At 50.0% G+C, this 16,485-nt stretch overlaps 1 protein-coding gene across 1 annotated transcript in view; it reads right to left on the bottom strand.

The window, feature by feature from the left end:
- MROH2A (maestro heat like repeat family member 2A) overlaps nucleotides 1-12,639 on the bottom strand; it is a gene marked incomplete at its 5' end in the record, with an annotated part of 48,787 nt that extends 36,148 nt beyond the window's left edge. The window contains 12 exons of the mRNA XM_079782039.1: nucleotides 132-251; nucleotides 1,159-1,235; nucleotides 4,332-4,445; nucleotides 4,529-4,607; nucleotides 4,786-4,878; nucleotides 5,531-5,674; nucleotides 6,229-6,380; nucleotides 7,206-7,304; nucleotides 9,534-9,696; nucleotides 9,924-10,055; nucleotides 12,146-12,324; nucleotides 12,558-12,639. Coding sequence (XP_079638165.1) covers nucleotides 132-251; nucleotides 1,159-1,235; nucleotides 4,332-4,445; nucleotides 4,529-4,607; nucleotides 4,786-4,878; nucleotides 5,531-5,674; nucleotides 6,229-6,380; nucleotides 7,206-7,304; nucleotides 9,534-9,696; nucleotides 9,924-10,055; nucleotides 12,146-12,324; nucleotides 12,558-12,639 — 1,434 coding nt within the window. The remainder of the gene's footprint in view (nucleotides 1-131; nucleotides 252-1,158; nucleotides 1,236-4,331; nucleotides 4,446-4,528; nucleotides 4,608-4,785; nucleotides 4,879-5,530; nucleotides 5,675-6,228; nucleotides 6,381-7,205; nucleotides 7,305-9,533; nucleotides 9,697-9,923; nucleotides 10,056-12,145; nucleotides 12,325-12,557) is intronic.
- Nucleotides 12,640-16,485: the final 3,846 nt, after the last annotated feature.

The raw sequence follows: 16,485 nt of genomic DNA, 5'->3' as shown, positions 1-16,485 counted from the left end.
ACTGGGTCTGCATACTTGTGTCAAGGACGTATATGCATATAGTTCAAGCTCAGGTACATTCTTTCTCCAACACTTTGGAAACCACTTCCAAAGTCCACCTGCTCCATGGTCTGCATGTCAGGACCACTCACCAATTTGTAGGTGGACAGGGTCAGCTGAATGGACACGTACTTTAGGCCCCAGCCTTTGATCCTGTCCTGGAAGCCAGACAGCGCCAACTGGCCGATGATGCGGAGAATTGCCATTCTCACCTGAGAGGACAGGGCGGCAGACACGCTGGGGGTTGGGGTGGGGTCCGGATGGGAGGCTGGGCATCCAACACCCAATCCCATGACATGAGACAGTAGAATTGGGGTGCTCTGGGCTGGAAGGGGTCTAAGGAGCCACCTGGCCACTACCCCTGCCTCATCTAGAAGATCCCTCTCTGCAGCATGCCCGCCTCCCTCCAGAACTCGCCTGGACCTTTCAGAGACATGGAGTGCACTGCCTTTTACATAGACAGCTCCATCCTCAGGAGACAACCTGAGGCTCCCTGGGGCTCATATCTGGGCCAGCACAAAACAAGCCTGTTCTCTCTTCCCCAGACAGCTTCCAAGAATTGAAGACAGCTTTGCCTGAGCCTCCAGTCCAAATCCCCATTCCCTCCTCGTTTCTGCAGACCCTCCCAATCTGGACCTCTCCTCCCTGGGGTCGGAAAGCAGCCCCCAGGGTCTGAGGCCAGAACCAAAGCTACACTCTGAGGTGGCCATGGCTGCAGTGGCTCCCTTATTTGGAGGGTGAAGGGCACATCCCTCATTTGCTTTTTTCACGTGCAGTAATGACCTTACAATACTCCTAGGCAGGCTAGCAGCTCTGGCCCGAGCTGAGTCCGCTTGGCCTGCCCTCTGTCCAAGTGTGTCTGAGACCCCAGTGGGCAGCAGTGAGAGTGAGAAGAGAGCGAGCCACAGCTTTGATGGGCCTCATTCACCTCCAGCCCTACTCAGGGCTGGCTGGGAGCTAGGTTTTCTATTGAAGGGCGTTACTTCAGGAGGCCGGCCTCCACCCACAGAACTGGAGAGGAGCCAAGAGCTGCTGATGGAAGAAGGTCCCTGCCGACTTCCCTTTGCTTCCCAGCAGGGACTTCTGAGCACCACCCCATCCAGGTCTCTGCCCTGTTACCTTGGAGCGGGTGTCAGAGATGGTGTTCTTGACCACTCGGATGGCCAGGCAGATGGTCTTGATGTTCATTCTGGGATCTGAAAGAGGAAAACCAGCCTGGAGGGCCGATGGCCTCAGGGCTGGGCTCTGAGATTCCCAGAGCAGCAGAAGCTCACCTTCCCTTCCCTGGACAGACATCAGGTGGCTTGTCCACGTCTCAGCCTCCTGAGCCTCCAACTCACCACCACATGCTAAAGGGCACTGCCCTCAGAAGCCTCCCAATGCCCGGCCTACCCCACACTGACCCACCCTAGGGCAATGTGTTTATGCCTCACTCTCTCAGTCTCTACTTTCTCTCTCTCTCTCTCTCTCTCTCTCTCTCTCTCTCTCTCTCTCTCTTAAAATTGATGTTTAGAGAGAAAGGAAGGGAGAGAAGGGATAGAGAGATAGAAACATCAATGGGAGAGAAACATCGATTGGCTGCCTCCTATATGCCCTGCACTGGGGATCAAGCCCACAACCGAGGCATGTGCCCTAACTGGGAATCAAACAGGTGACCTCTTAGGGCCTGGTTCAACGCTCAACCACTGAACCACACCAGCTAGGCCCAGGTTTAGTTGTATGTCTTTTTTGAACCTAGACTCTCCTTGAAAGCAGGGTCTCCACCTCAGAGCTTCTTAGTCCCCTCAGCTGGGCACACAGTGGGTATGAGTAGGCTGCAAAGCATAGCTGTGGAGAGCCTGGGCTCCAGGGCCAGGCTGCCCGGGTTCAAAACCTGGCCCCAGTACACCCCACCTGTGTGACCTAAGGTGAATCACTCAGTTTCCCTCTGTGCCTCACTTTCCTTACCTATAAAATGTGGGTAATTATAGTACCTCCTTCACAGAGGTCCTGTGAGCAGTAATGAGTTAGCATGGTGCCTGGCACACAGCACATGCTGCTTTGTGTTTTAAAACTAATGATAGCACACCCCATTAAGGAGGAGGAAGATTAAGGGAGGTGAGAAAGCACCTGGAAGATTAAGGGAGGTGAGAAAGCACCACACATTATCTCTCCAGAAAGGTTCTGGAGAGATAATGTGTGGACAGAATTAGGGTTGGGTGCTTCGGTTGATGTTCAAGTCTAGGTGTTACCGGAATTCCATGCTGGTGGAGGAAAAGCGTAAATGAAGACAGGTAATCAGGCACTGAGGAGGAATGTTACTTTTTTTTCTGATTGTAAAAATAGTGTATGTTGCCCTGGCCAGGTGGCTCAGTTGCTTGGAGCATCGTCCCATATACCATAAGATTGCAGTTTTAATTCCCAGTGGGGGCATGTATGTGAGGCAACCAATTGATGTTCCTCTCTCTCTCTCTCTCTCTCTCTCTCTCTCTCTCTCTCTCTCATTAGTAAAAACATATCCTTAGGTGAAGAATCAACCCACGAACCAGGAAGTCACGGTTCCATTTCCTATCAGGACACATGCCCGAATTGTAGACTTGGTCCCCAGTGGGGTGCATGCTGGAGGCAGCCAATCAATGATTCTCTCTCATCATCGATGTTTCTTCCTTTCTCTCCCTCTCCCTTCCTCTCTCTTAAACCAATAAAACCATTTTTTTAATAAAATAAAATAGAATTTTTTAAGATAGTGATGCCCTGGCCAATGTGGCTCAGTTGGTTGGACATCGTCTTGTGCATCAAAAGGTTACCAGTTCGATTCCTGGTCAGGGCACATGCCTGGGTTGTGGGGCTGGATCCCCAGTGGAGGCGTGTAGGAGGCAGCCAATCAATGTTCTGTTCTCCCATCAATGTTTCTTTTTCTCTCTCCCCCTCCCTTCCTCTCTAAAAAAAGTAAAAATATTTTTTAAAATATTGTATGTTCATTGCAAGATTAAAATAAAAAATTACCACTCAACACTTTGTGTCCTTTTAAACCCATTTATGCATAAATATATAGATTTATTTTAAAAAACTGAGGTCATGCTATATATACTGTCTCATACTGTATTATTACACTAAATATATAAATGGCAGCTTTTCCATGAAAAAGTATAGATTAACTACACCCTTAATGGCTGTATGATACTCCATTATTTGGTTATACTATCATTCCACAAATTTTCTATAGAAAAAAAATTAGGTTGTTTCTAATTTTTTGCTTTTATGCACAATGTTACAATGAACATTTGGGCAATTATTTCATTCAGACAATTGACAAAATGTTAGATTGTTGATCCCAGGTTTTGGTCCCTATCCAATTGAACATACAAAATTCTTTATCATTTTACACTCCTGTCAAAGAAGTATAAGAAGCTGGTTTCTTGTTCTTCTAAACCAGAGATTAGCAAAGTGTAGCCCATAGGCTAAATTCAGCCCAAACCTGACTTTTGTAAATCAAGTTTTATTGGAACACAGCCACACTCTGTAGTCTATGGCTGCTTTTGCTCTGCAATGGCAGATTGAGCCACTGTTCCAGAGACCATGTGTCCTGCAGAGCTGAAAATATTTTATTATCCCCTTTTACAGAAAAATAGCTAGGCCAATTAGTGATTATCATCTCTGCCCACTGGATAGGTAGAAAGGGTCTTGTTGGTGCTTAAATTTGCATTTCTTGAAGAGAGAGGTTTACTACCAGTAGAAGGTCCTGCACACAATTGCCAGGTTTGTGTCCTGCACAAAGACACTCAGTTCAAGGGCTGAGCAAAAGCCACCCAGGCTCTTCTCACCATGTACCTGCAGGACTGCTTGCTGCCAGCAGGGGGCACATTGTTCAAAAGGTGAGGTCTGAGCTAGTTCGTGGCTGGAGTATTTCCCTTTTGATATCAAGGCTAGAGTTTGGGTTTAAGGATTTAGAATCAGGGGTTTAGACTAAGGTTGGGCATTGGGTCAATGATGATTTATGGATATACCTACATGATTTATGAGGCTTTCTGTTCACCTTTGAGTTAGCTTTGGGGTTAGTACTAGGATTCAGGTTAACAGTCTGAAATTCAGACTCAGGTGGAAGCTGGGATTCAGAGTTTAAGGAGAGGGTTAGGGGTGAGGAAGATAGGTCACAGTGCTGGTTAAGTTCAAGGATAGAAAACGTGAAGCAACTGAGAGTGTTGGCTCCTTAGCCCACCCAGTGGTGTCTACAAAAGAGGAAATGACAGAGGTCCAGACATGGGTGAAACCCACCTCTCCTGATCCCCACCAGCCTTCCTGCCCTTGCTCACCATCTGCGCCCACCACTGCCCTGATCAGGGTGAGGGTTCCCACGCGGATGGCCTCCTTGCTCATCTCCATTTGGCTGAGAAAGAACTTCATCAGCTCCTTAGGGTAGGAGCGAGCTGCAGGAGGAAGGGCAGTTTGAGTCCCTCCCACTGAGCCAGAGCAGTTGGGGAGGCAGCCCCAGCTGTGCGCAGAGCCTCACCCAGAGCTATGAAGCAGTGTTCGATCTCCCTCACGTTCTGGCTGCTGTACTGCTGCTGGACGGGGGCCTTGGTGCACACCTGGGAAGGGGTCATGCAGGGAGGGTGGGTGAGATCACAGCCAAACAGTGGGATGTAGGTGCACAGGAGAAAGACAAAGCCTCCACCACCCTTCTGCCCTGGTCAGCTACCTGCCGCAGCCCGCGTCCTGCAGATCCACCCTAAGAATGCCATGCCCAGCCGTGCTTGCCAGCCTCACCTGGATGTGCAGTTCTGTGAAAATAGTGTGTAGATGCATTTGGGGGACAGGGGTGCTGGTGATGACCGACACTTCCAGGATCTGCCTCAAGACCTGCAACAGATGGCCAAATGGTGGCAGATGACCTTCCACCAACTCAGGGTCACAGTCTAGACCCTTGATGATGAGATGATCCTGGATTTAGGGTGGACCTTAAATCCAATGACTGGTGTCCTTATAAGAAGAGAAGACACAGAGACAGGGACTGGGAAGAAGGCCACGTGAAAATGAAGGACAAGTTAGGAATGATGCTGCCTCAAGCTCAGCAATGCCTGGACACCAGACGCTGGGAAAGGCAAGCAAGGATTTCCCCCAAGAGCCTTCAGAGGGGATGCAGCCCTGCCCATACCTTGAGTTTAGACTTCTGGTCCTCAGAACCTTGAGAGAATAAACTTCTGTTGATTTAAGCCACCCACCTTGTGGTTCTTGGTTATAGCAGCCCCAGGAAACTACACAAAGGTCACAGCCTCACCGTGGCCTTTAAAACCCTTTGGGATCTTGTTCCTTCCCCCTAAAAGTACCAGGCCCCATAGCTCCTCATAGGGCATAGATATTGGGTCTGCTGTCAATCGTCCACATATCAGACATCCCACCTTCCATCCAGATGGCACCTCTCCTCCCTCTCCCCCCTGCCCCCCCCTCCGACCTCCCCAGTACACTTGGGGACCAGGCCTCCAGCCCAGGTGAGTTCCTGCACAGCCCGCACCTGCGTAATGAAGAGGGCCTCCAGGCTGCCCTGGTATTCTGCCAGCAGCAGGGGGAGGTAGTCGTACACCTCCTCCCGCAGGTCATCGTTGGGCAGGAGCAGGTTCAGCATGGGCCTCAGGGACTTGATGACCCCCAGCTTCACCTACCACAGGAGGGGAATCTCAGGATTCCTTGGCCCAGGGCCCCCAGCAAGGACCAGTCATGTCAACCCTGTCCACAGAGTCAAGAATGTGTGACAGAGGGGACCTTGGAAGTAGAGTTGAGTCCTTGCCCAGGGCCCCACAGGTGAGCAGTGAGTCCAGGCTGTCCCCATGAGTTCCGGCTCTGTCACTTAGGTGGCCTTGTACAGGTACTTATTCACTCTGTGTCTCTTTCCTCATTTGTGAAACAGTCCTATAGCATAAAGTTGGCATGGAAATAGCTCCCATAGGTAAACCACATGGACAGCTCCCACTTGCACATAACACGACCCCCATCTAGAAGCTCCCCAGGCTTTATCAAGCCAGCCTCCTGGGGCACCAGTGCCCGGGCATTCAGGGGCATGACCTCCTAGCTCTGCCATTAATTAGGTCACTATCTCTCTGAGGTCCTGGGAACAAGGCTGGACCCAGCGATGTCTCAGCTCTCCCAGCCTCACAGGCTAGGGAGCCATTACCTGGGGGAAGGCAAGCCCCCCCTGAGAAGGGCACATCTCACCTCTGGGTTGTGGCTCCTCAGCCACACGGTCACGAAATAGCGATACATCGGGAACAGCTTTATAGCAAACTGCTCCTCCGTCATCACAGGGTACATGCTGTCCTCCAGATGCCTCAGGTAGAACTGCACTGTCTCACAGAAGGTCTCCATGGCTACAGTGGGAGAGGGGGAACCCAGAGGGGCAGGAGGCAGGACACAGCCCCATCCACAGAGTCAAAAATATGTGACAGAGGGGACCTTGGGAGTAGGGTTGAGTCCTTCTCCAAGAGGGAGGGAGCGCTCACACACTTCCACAGCTAGTAGGTTACTGAGATGGCCAGGCACAGCCCAGAAAAATCGCCTCTGCGTCCCTCCCTCTCTGCCCTCCCAGCCCCTCACCACTCCCTAATTTTTTATCCCATATACCTGTGTATCCCTGGGGTTGGGGGGCATTAAGCACACAGGCATGTCGAGGCCCTAGTCCTTGAGATTCACATGCAGGGGTCAAGAATGGGGCCTGGACATAACTCTTTACCTACATCCTGGGGACGCCAATACAGAGGGAAGCAAACCCAGTTTGCCCTATTTTTCTCAGGGTTCAGGGATTTGGGGACCAAGAAAACATTATGTAATGAAAACTTGGGCAAGGAGATCAGATGTAAACAGCATCAAAAACCTGCCCAAGTCAGGCGCAACACGGAGACATTTCCCCTGGTCTCCACCCTGTGAATCCCATCACCTTCACTGGTCTTCTCCTGAGAAGCTTAACTACAGAGCAAGCTATGCCAAGTCACAGGGACAGCTTCCTCCTCTAAGCCTCCTGCCCCCTTGGAGAGCCAATCAGAGGCCACACCAAGTAGTAGATTGAACAAATGTTTGGGAATAAATGAACAAACAGCCTCTGGTTCAACAACCCCCACATACACCCACTTCTTACCCCATTTTTCCCTCCAGCACCCTGATTGGGCCAGACCTGCAGGCCCACGGGGGACACGTACCACCACAGATCACCTGGCGCATCTTGGCTTCGTTGACGAGTCTCAGCATCGTGAATATGGTTGCCAGGGTGATGCCCATGTAGGGCATGAACTCAAACACTGTAGTGTGGGGGAGGGATTGAGGAAGCAGGGTAAGCCCGGAGAAGGCAAAGATGACACCTCCACTCTGCCCCCAACCCAATCCTGCGGTGCCTGCCGAGCCAAGGAACCCCTTTGTGCCCCTGCGGCCACAGGAAATAGTGTGGAAGTCAAGAGGTGAAGAGCCAGCTGGATGTAGGTGAAGGGAAAGGAAGACAGAAAAGGGAGGGGGAACAGAGGGACAGAAGGAAGAGAGAGAGCAGAGACAGAGCCAAGGGAAAGATGGGAGAGGCAGGAAGTGGGAGACCGTGAGCTCTCAGAGCATATCGGCTTCCTTGGAATGATGTCTGTTCCCTTTGGGTGTCACAGATTTTCTTGGATGAGAAACAAAAAGAAAGAGAGTGAGGAAGAGGAACTGAAAGACCAGCAGGTAGAAAAAAGGAGGGCAGAGAAAGAAAGGAAACAGAGATGGGAAGGGGACAGAGAAAAGAGGTTGTTGGGAGAAAGAGTAACAGGTGACAGGCCCCTCTGAACCTAGGTCTTCCACTCTGCTGGGAGCCCCCATTCCCACCAACATGCTTTCTTAAGACTTTCCTTCCCTGGCTGGGCCCCTTTCTCCTATTCATCCATCTGTCCCTCTGTCCTGATTCTCTGGCCTTAGCACACAAGAGGTCTAGGCCCTCCCTTGCCCCTGAACCTCTCCAGCTGTCATCTCACAGCAAGTGACCGATGCTCTTTGTCTTCACCCCTCCCACCTCTCTCCAGCCTGCCCAGGCTCCATCCCCAGCACACCATGAAATTCTTCTTGGCCAAGCAGCCTTCTCCAGCCTCATCTTACTGGATCCTTCAGCAAGATGGGACACAACCGGCCTCTGGGCCATTTCTGAATCACTGTCCTCTTTGCAAGGCCCACTACACTACACTGTCCTCACCTTCCTCCCCGTTCTTACAATCCCTCCTAAGCCTTCTTAATGCTGAGGCTTCTCTCTTCTCTTCTCTCTCCACTTTCATGCCCTTGGGGTCAGTGGCTTTGAACACCGCCTACACTCTGAGGTCCCCTGGTAGGAAGGGTAAGCCCATACCTGCCCTCTGAACTCAGCATCTACATATCAGCTCCCCACATGACCTCTCCACTTGGACATCTCACAAGGAATGCGAACTCAATACATACAAATGAGGTTCTTTCTGAGCCCCCAAGTTTTCTCTCTCTCCATGTTTCCCATCTCAGGACATTAACAACCATATACCCTATTGTTCAAACCTGAAATGTGGGAGTCACTCTTGCTTCCTCTTCGCCTCCTACACACAACTTACAGTTTCATGCCCAAGCCCCATCCATACCTTCAATCTGTTCACTGCTCACCAAATGCACTCCAACCCAAGCCACCATCACCACACCTTCACACATCTTCCGTCTCCATCCACACAACAGCTAAGTTTCATCAGGCAATTCTACAGCCTTGAAATCCCTCAGTAGCTTTCTAGTGCCCTCAAATACAATCCAGACTCTTTACCCACTCGGCCTGCCTAACTTTCCAACCTCATCTTATACCATCTCCCCTGGCTCTCTAACTCCAGACACACTGACCTCTTAGCTCTTCAGAGAAGCCAAGCTTTTTCCTGCCCCAGGACCTTTGCACATGATGTTCTCTTAGTGCATCCCGTTCTTCACACAGATATCATCATCTCATCCTTTAGGTCACAGCTGAACTATAACTGTCTCAATGAGGACCCTACAGAGATGAAGTCCGCTCCCTCATCCTGATTTCAAGCAGACACCTGGTTGTCCTTTTCACACCCTCATCTCTTACTATGATCACTTATTTTCTTGTTTACTTGTTTATGGTCCTTTATGAGGGTAGAGACTGTGCATGTTTTATTCCCTGTTGTGGCCCAGCACCCACTGCGATGCCTGCATGGACTCAGTACCTCTTTTGTGGAATGAAGGGAAAGGGAATGAGACAGAACGGAAATAAAATGAGAGAGGGAGATGAGAAGACAGAGAAGAATAGAGCCTCAGATGAGGAGAGAGAGAGAGATTTGGAAGAGATGGAAGGATGGAGAAATACAGACCAAAATGTGAGGCAGAGACACACAGAGAGAATCTTGACAGTTGAGAGATCCATGGAGATGAAAAGAAGGAATTCCAGAAAAAGAGAAGAAAAGAGAGAAATGGAGGCAGAGACTAGGAGGAAGTGCTGGGCCAGCCCGAAGGGGCCAGGAACTGGGCTGAGGGCCCCCACACCCTACCATTGCCATTGGCCAGCTTCGCCAGGGTGATGATGACAAACTCTTCTGTGAGCTCGAGGGGCTTGAGACGGTGCTGCATCTCATACATGACCACACTGAAATGGTTCCGGGACAAAGCTACCAGGGTGTCACTGGCCACCTCTGCCTTCATGTAACCCTCCACCTGAGGGGACCGGAGAGGGACATGTGGTGTGACCACCAGCTGGAACCTCATAAAACCCTCCAGTCCCATGCCTTCTCCAGCCCCACTGGGCCCCCTTGGGCTCAGCCTGTTCTTGCCCTGTGAAGTGGTTGGACAAGGGCCTTGGTTGTCACAGGCCATGCCCACCAATAGCCCCACCCTAGGTTGGCAGAGACACAGGATACCAATGGAGCCCAGAGTTCCACTACCTCCAGGATCTCCCGCATCTCCTTGGAGGCAATGGTCACCAGCCTGTGGACACACTGCTCCTCCAGCTCCCCCTCCTGCTGAATGATCTCCTGCAGGATGTTATAAATGTTGACTTTCCGCTGGGTGGAGATCTGGGGAACAAGCATGGCGGGCAGGAAAATCCCAAGCCTCAGACCCCTACTCCTCCATCTCCATCACCTGCCCTTCCCTCCTCCATCAAACTCCTCCAACTGGCCATATCAGTGTGGCCTGCAAATGGTTCCCTCTTCCGTGTTCAGTCTGGCATGCTCAGCAAGGCAGATGTCAAACAGTCAGCACACCAGATCCTCAAGACTTGGCACTGACCCAACTGAGAGTCCAAGAAGTTGGGTTTGCTCTGCCCTTTGCCATAGTGAGGGCATGCTCCAGATTAGGGAATGTTCCTCTGTCTCTATTTTGATTCCTGGACAGCACTTATCACTGTTATAAATTATAGGATTGCACAAAAGGTTGTAACCCAGACCACACCCGGGGAGCCGAATTTGAGAATGACTCCCATTTATTCAGGTACAATGAGCCACTCTCAAGAAATGAGGGATCACTCTGTATATGGGCCATTGCCTGCAGAGTACTCTGGGAAGATGGCTTCCTCCCCCAGACAGTAAGAAGACCACTTTCCATCAGTCCAGACATCTTAGCAAATTTGGGGACCTCAAGAGGAATTCACCTAAATTTATATGTTCTACTAGTGAAATCCGATATAGAGAGTGTTGGTCTTGTTTTTCTAATCTTGGTTTAGTAAGTCAGAGAGGCTAGTGAAACACCAGCCAGAGATTCCTTGTGGCCATTGCTATTCAGTACCACAAGGCTCGAGATCAGGGATTCACAACTGGTCCTTATTGCTTCCTAAGGAGTCTTCTTAGACATTTCTTCCCTAATTGGCCCCCACGAAACCTTAATACCACACATATAGTCTGTACCTATTTATGGGCTGTATACAGGTCTGTGCTTTATATATAAAAAAGTAAGATTTTCTCTGCTCCCCTCCAAGAACCAGTTTTACCCATTTGGGGGCAGTATTGCACCCCATTTGTTGAGAATAATTGCTCTGGATTTTCAAAGTGAACTTAGAAGGCCTATATGTATACTTAGCACTCTTGATGAACCTACATAAACGGCCAGGCAAATTGTAATAAGAACAGTCTTTCCTGCGATCAAGATTAATCCCTGGAGAATATTTATGGGCACAAGAGAAAAACTGTTCAAAACTTGGAAACTGGCATAAAACAGGCACTCAGTGGCCTTCCAGTGTGTGGTGCTGCCTGCCAGCCACTTGGGGATTCTCAGTGCCTTTATCTTGGACTGTCTAGGCCAGTGGTCGGCAAACTCATTAGTCAACAGAGCCAAATATCAACAGTACGATTGAAATTTCTTTTGAGAGCCAAATTTTTTAAACAAACTTCTTCTAACGCCACTTCTTCAAAATAGACTTGCCCAGGCCGTGGTATTTTGTGGAAGAGCCACACTCAAGGGGCCAAAGAGCCGCATGTGGCTCGCGAGCCGCGGTTTGCCAACCACTGCTCTAGGTAGTTAAGGAGTGTGTGTGCAGAAGTTTCTCTTGCAGGGTCTTGGTTGTCTTTAGCTCAAAACAATCCATATACCATAGCAGCCCAAGGAGTGACTTGTTCTGAACCCCTACATTACTAAATTCCATTGATTCCAAGGGTGTATTCTTAAGGGTAGAAGAAACTTCTGAGAATCTGGTCTGGAACTTCTCTAGATGAGTAAAGGGAAACAAGACAAGGATGAGTTCAAAAAGTCCTTTGCCATGCTTTGAAAGGGGGTGTACATTTGCCTTGGGTTAAGCTAGCCGCAGTTTGCCGACCACTGGTCTAGGCAATGGTATGGCTCCATGGGGATAGAAGCTAACTGGCCCAGCATCCCTGCGCTCTGGGTCTGCTGTGTCTTTGCTCTCTCATATCCACCAGCTTTGCTCTGGCTCTAGAATGATGGCTCCCAACCCCACTGTGTCAGAATATGGAAGAGCTTTTAAAAATTGACATAGCCACAGTCTCCACTAGGTCCTCAAGAAACTAGAACTTCACAGACCAGCCCATTTCCATACCCCGGCACCTAGCCCTGCACCTTTGACAGTCAGTAAGTGTGCTGAGTGGTAGATGGACACAGGAGCAGCCGCCGTGGCCGGGCTCAGAGGAGTGGCTGAGGGCGCAGGAGGCCCTACCTCTGGCACCTGTAGGCAGCGGATGAGAGCGTTCATCACCATACAGGGCTTGGTGGTGGCCTTCTCCGTAATTATCACCGAGGCCAGCGTCTTCCGCATGTCAGGACCTGCCCCAGCAGCGTCCATCTTTGATTCGCTGTCTATGATGTTGAGGAGGTTTGTGACTTGTTGGAAAGTCCCTGAGACAGAGATGGCACAGGATTGGTGCTGAGGTGACCATTACAGAAGGTGCTCCCTGTGCCCCAGCCTCCCCAACACCTGCACAGCCTTAGCTGCACCTGTGGTGTGATTGGGTAGGGACCTCCCTGTCCACAGAGTGGATGGAGATACTTAGACCTCAGCTAGGTCTTGCCCTCAAGGAGTTAGTGGCCAAGATCAGACAGGAATGCAAGGATGTGGGTGACTTTCTTACCACCATCATCTGGTTCCAGAGGTTCCAGATCCTCTGTTTCTTCTGACAGGTCCTCGTTTGAGTCTATTGCTGATTCTGCCATCTCGTTCTCAGGCTCTTTTGACATAAACAAGATTTTTAAAATACTTGGTGTGTCGACACAGTCTAAGACAGGCGTCCTCAAACTACGGCCCGCGGGCCACATGTGGGTGTTTTTGCCGTTTTGTTTTTTTACTTCAAAATAAGATATGTGCAGTGTGCATAGGAATTTGTTCATAGTTTTTTTTTTTTAACTATAGTCCGGCCCTCCAATGGTCTTAGGGACAGTGAACTGGCCCCCTGTTTAAAAAGTTTGAGGACCCCTGGTCTAAGATGACCTCCAATGAGTCACACCCTGTATAATCCCTTCCCCTTGAGGGTGGGCAGACTCCAGGATTTGTTTCTAAACAATAGAGTCTGACAAAAATGATGGGAAGCCACTCTCATGATCACATTATATCATATCAGTCTTAGCAGATTGGAGAAAGAAATTCTCCTGTCAGCCTTGAAGGGTAACAGCCATGATGTGAACTGCCGATGGAGGAGGCCATGTGGCAAGGAACTGAGAACCTCAGTCCTACAACCACAAGGACCTGGATTCTGCTAGAAACCACATGAGCTTGTAGTGTAGCCTGTGAGACCCCAGAGCAAAAAACTTGGCTAAGACATGCCCAGACTTTGACCCACAGAAACTATGAAATAATAAATGGGTGTTGTTTTAAGCCACTAAGTTTATGATAATGTGTTACACAGAAATAAATAATACACTTGATTAAGCAGGCCTTCCTCCCTGTTTTCTAGGCACTGAAAATGAAAGATGAATTAGAAATCCACCTGAGCAAGTTTCACAGTTCTTTCAAAGGCTCTCACATCGGCAGCTTCTTAAGAGTTGACAAACATCAACACAGATGTCAAGATGGAAGATTCAAAACTCCCAGGTCCTTTCTCCTCCTGTTCCCAAGTTCCTCAGTCTCAAACTCCATCCTGAGGCCCATCACCATCCTGTGCCCTTTCTTCTAGGGAATCCTTTAAAGACCTACTCTGGGACCTCAGTACTGACCTTTGCTCCAAACTCTCTCCAAGATGAAACAAAAATACAACGCAAGAAGCAGCTCTGTTCTTTGCCTAATATACATCAATGGTGACTTGGACAATGGCAGGATCAGTTGTCAAAACGGGAGACAGTTGGGCACCTCAATGGTAACACAGATGAGGACCAGGTCTCCTGGCGGGTGGAGGGCTTCATTAGAATCATCACCGTTAGGTGCCAGACCCTTGGAACTTTGAGCTCCAACTGCCTCCCTGAGTCTCTGTCAACTGAGTGCACAGATCCTGTGAGAAAACCCCCACATCATGCTGTTTAAACATTTCTTAAACATTACCCATATGAAGTACGGTGGCCTGTTTGGGAGAGAAAAATGGTGGGAGGGAGGTGCTTCACAACCTAGTCACCTGGGGATATTGGTGGGGACGATGGAGGGTCCCTAGCCTCAGAGACACCCATGGCTGAATTAAAGGGGGGCTGGTGTCTCCCATCTTGCGGCACTCCCCGCTGGGTCGGAGGCAGCTTGTGAGCAGAAGGTGATCAGGGGCTGTGAGTGTTAGGCACTTAACAGAACATCCAGAGATTGGGAAGTCCACTCCTCTGTGTGAGAAGCAAAGCAGTCAGGCCAGTGTGGCTCAGTGGCCGGGTGAATAAAAGGGCAGGGTCTCAGGAACAAGAGGGAGGGGTCAGGTGACCAGCCGGAAGTGGTCAAGTGAACAAGGGCCAGGTGTACAACCAGATGTGGTGATGTAAATGAGGGGGTGGAACCAGGTCAACAGCTGGAAGTGGTCAAGTGGTTAGGGCGGCAGGGCCACGTGAATGCTGAGAGGTCACAAACGTCCCACCTTCCTTTGGTCCAACTCTGGATGGCAGCAACAGGTCCCTTTCCTCAAGGCAGGTCGTTCACTGTGAATGAAGCAGAAAGCTGGCCCTCAGGGCCCGGCCACCAGTCAGTGACTCTGGAGGGGCAGGACAGTGCTCCCAGAATGAACTGGTTTTCAGGGGCTTAACACAGCTCTTGCCCTGAAAAGCCCACAGGAAGATTGTAAGTGTTGCAGGTCTCTCCAGTATGAGATGGTAGGGACAATGGGGGAACTCTAGCCTCAGAAATCCCCATGGCTGTCTTAATGGTGGCTGGCCTCCCCCTTCTTGTGGCCTTCGCTGCTGGGTAATAGGCAGCCTGTAAGCAGAAAGTGATCTGGCGCTGTGGGTGTTAGGCACTTAACCCAACTTCCAGAGATTGGGAAGTCCACCCCTCTGCATGAGGAACAAAACAGGCAGGCCAAGGTGGCTGAGTGGTCAGGTGAACAAGAGGGCGGGGTCTGGGGAAAAAGGGGTGGGTCCCAGGTGACCACCTGGAAGTGGTCAAGTCAGCAAGGGGGAAGGGCCAGGTGAACAACTGGAAGTGATCAAGTGCATAGGGCTGTGGCGCCACTTGAATGTGGAGGAGGGTCAGAAGAGGATGCAAAGGCCCCACCTTCCTGTGGTCTGGACCAGGGGTCCTCAAACTTTTTAAACAGGGGCCAGTTCACTGTCCCTCAGACCGTTGGAGGGCCGGACTATAGTTTAAAAAAAAACTATGAACAAATTCCTATGCACACTGCACATATCTTATTTTGAAGTAAAAAAACAAAAGGGCAAAAACACCCGCATGTGGCCCGCGGGCTGTAGTTTGAGGACGCCTGGACTCTAGACTCTGGATGGCAGCAAGAACGTCCCTGTCCTCAAGGAAGAGCAATCCCTGTGAATGAGGTGGGGACAGAGGAGCAGAATAGGACAAGAGAATGGGGAAGAGCGAAGCTGTCACTCAGAGCATGGAGGGACAGAAGGAGATAAGAGAGGCTCCAATCATCCCAGCTCTTTTGGACACTTGGCCGCCATGAGCCTGAGTCCTTAGGAACCCCATCTCCTTACAAAAAGACCCCCCTACTCACTTAAGGTGTCTAGAGTTGGGTTCTCTTACTTGTGGGACTAGAAACATGAAGGTTCAGAGGAACCCGTGAGAGGTCAGTGCAGCTCAGGGTCCCTGAGAGAGACAAGGGGGCACGGAACATGGGCATCTTGCCCAGGAGATGGTCACTGGGTGGACCCAAAGGGCCTAGAAAGAGGGCGGACCCAATTCAAGGGTCACCATAGGGTCCTTAGATGTGGGGAGGGAGCTGGTGTGAAGAGCTTGTGTTCCAAAAGCAGCCTGGGGATCCCCGTGACACCCAGCTCCAACCTGAAGCTTATATGTTTAAAATGTTTGCAAATAACACAAAGCAACAAGCAGAGGTGAGAAAAAAAATTAAAGGCAAGAAAAAAAATTAAATGGAGAAAATACTTCCGGTACATGGCAGAGAATATTCTCATTAGGGCAGCAAGCTCTCTTAGCCACCCCTCAGGGTAATACCCCAGAGGAAAATAGGCAAAAGAATAAAACAGAAATACAAATGGCTCATAAGCTTGTAAAAAATTCAACTTTTCATAGTAATGATAAAATAGGAGCAAATTTAAAACAAGATCCCACATTTATCTTAACAAACGGATGACGTTTTGTTGTTGTTGTTGTTGTTGTTGGCAAGATATTACTTTGTATTGCAGAGTGTGGGAACCTAGCTTTCTCACACCATCTCAGGATGCAATTTGAGAATATTTCAAACCACGTGCAATGAGAAGTGGCAGTGCCCCACCCAGTGTCCTGTGTTCTTCTCTCTTTAGTGCACAAACCCCCTCCAATACCACACAGCATTTCCCTCCCTGGGGACTCTCTGTCTTCCAGAGCCACCATGCTGACTGGAAGTGCAGGAAATTAGTAACCAGTTGGGAGCAGCCTATCACTGGCAAGGCAAGTGTTCAGATACCCAAGGGCCTTGCTTCTCCCCA

This window comes from Cnephaeus nilssonii (assembly GCF_951640355.1).
Source record: "Cnephaeus nilssonii genome assembly, chromosome: 10".
Classification (NCBI taxonomy): Eukaryota; Metazoa; Chordata; class Mammalia; order Chiroptera; family Vespertilionidae; genus Cnephaeus; species Cnephaeus nilssonii.
The sequence above is the reverse complement of the archived record's forward strand: the minus strand, read 5'-3'. Positions and strand labels throughout refer to the sequence as shown.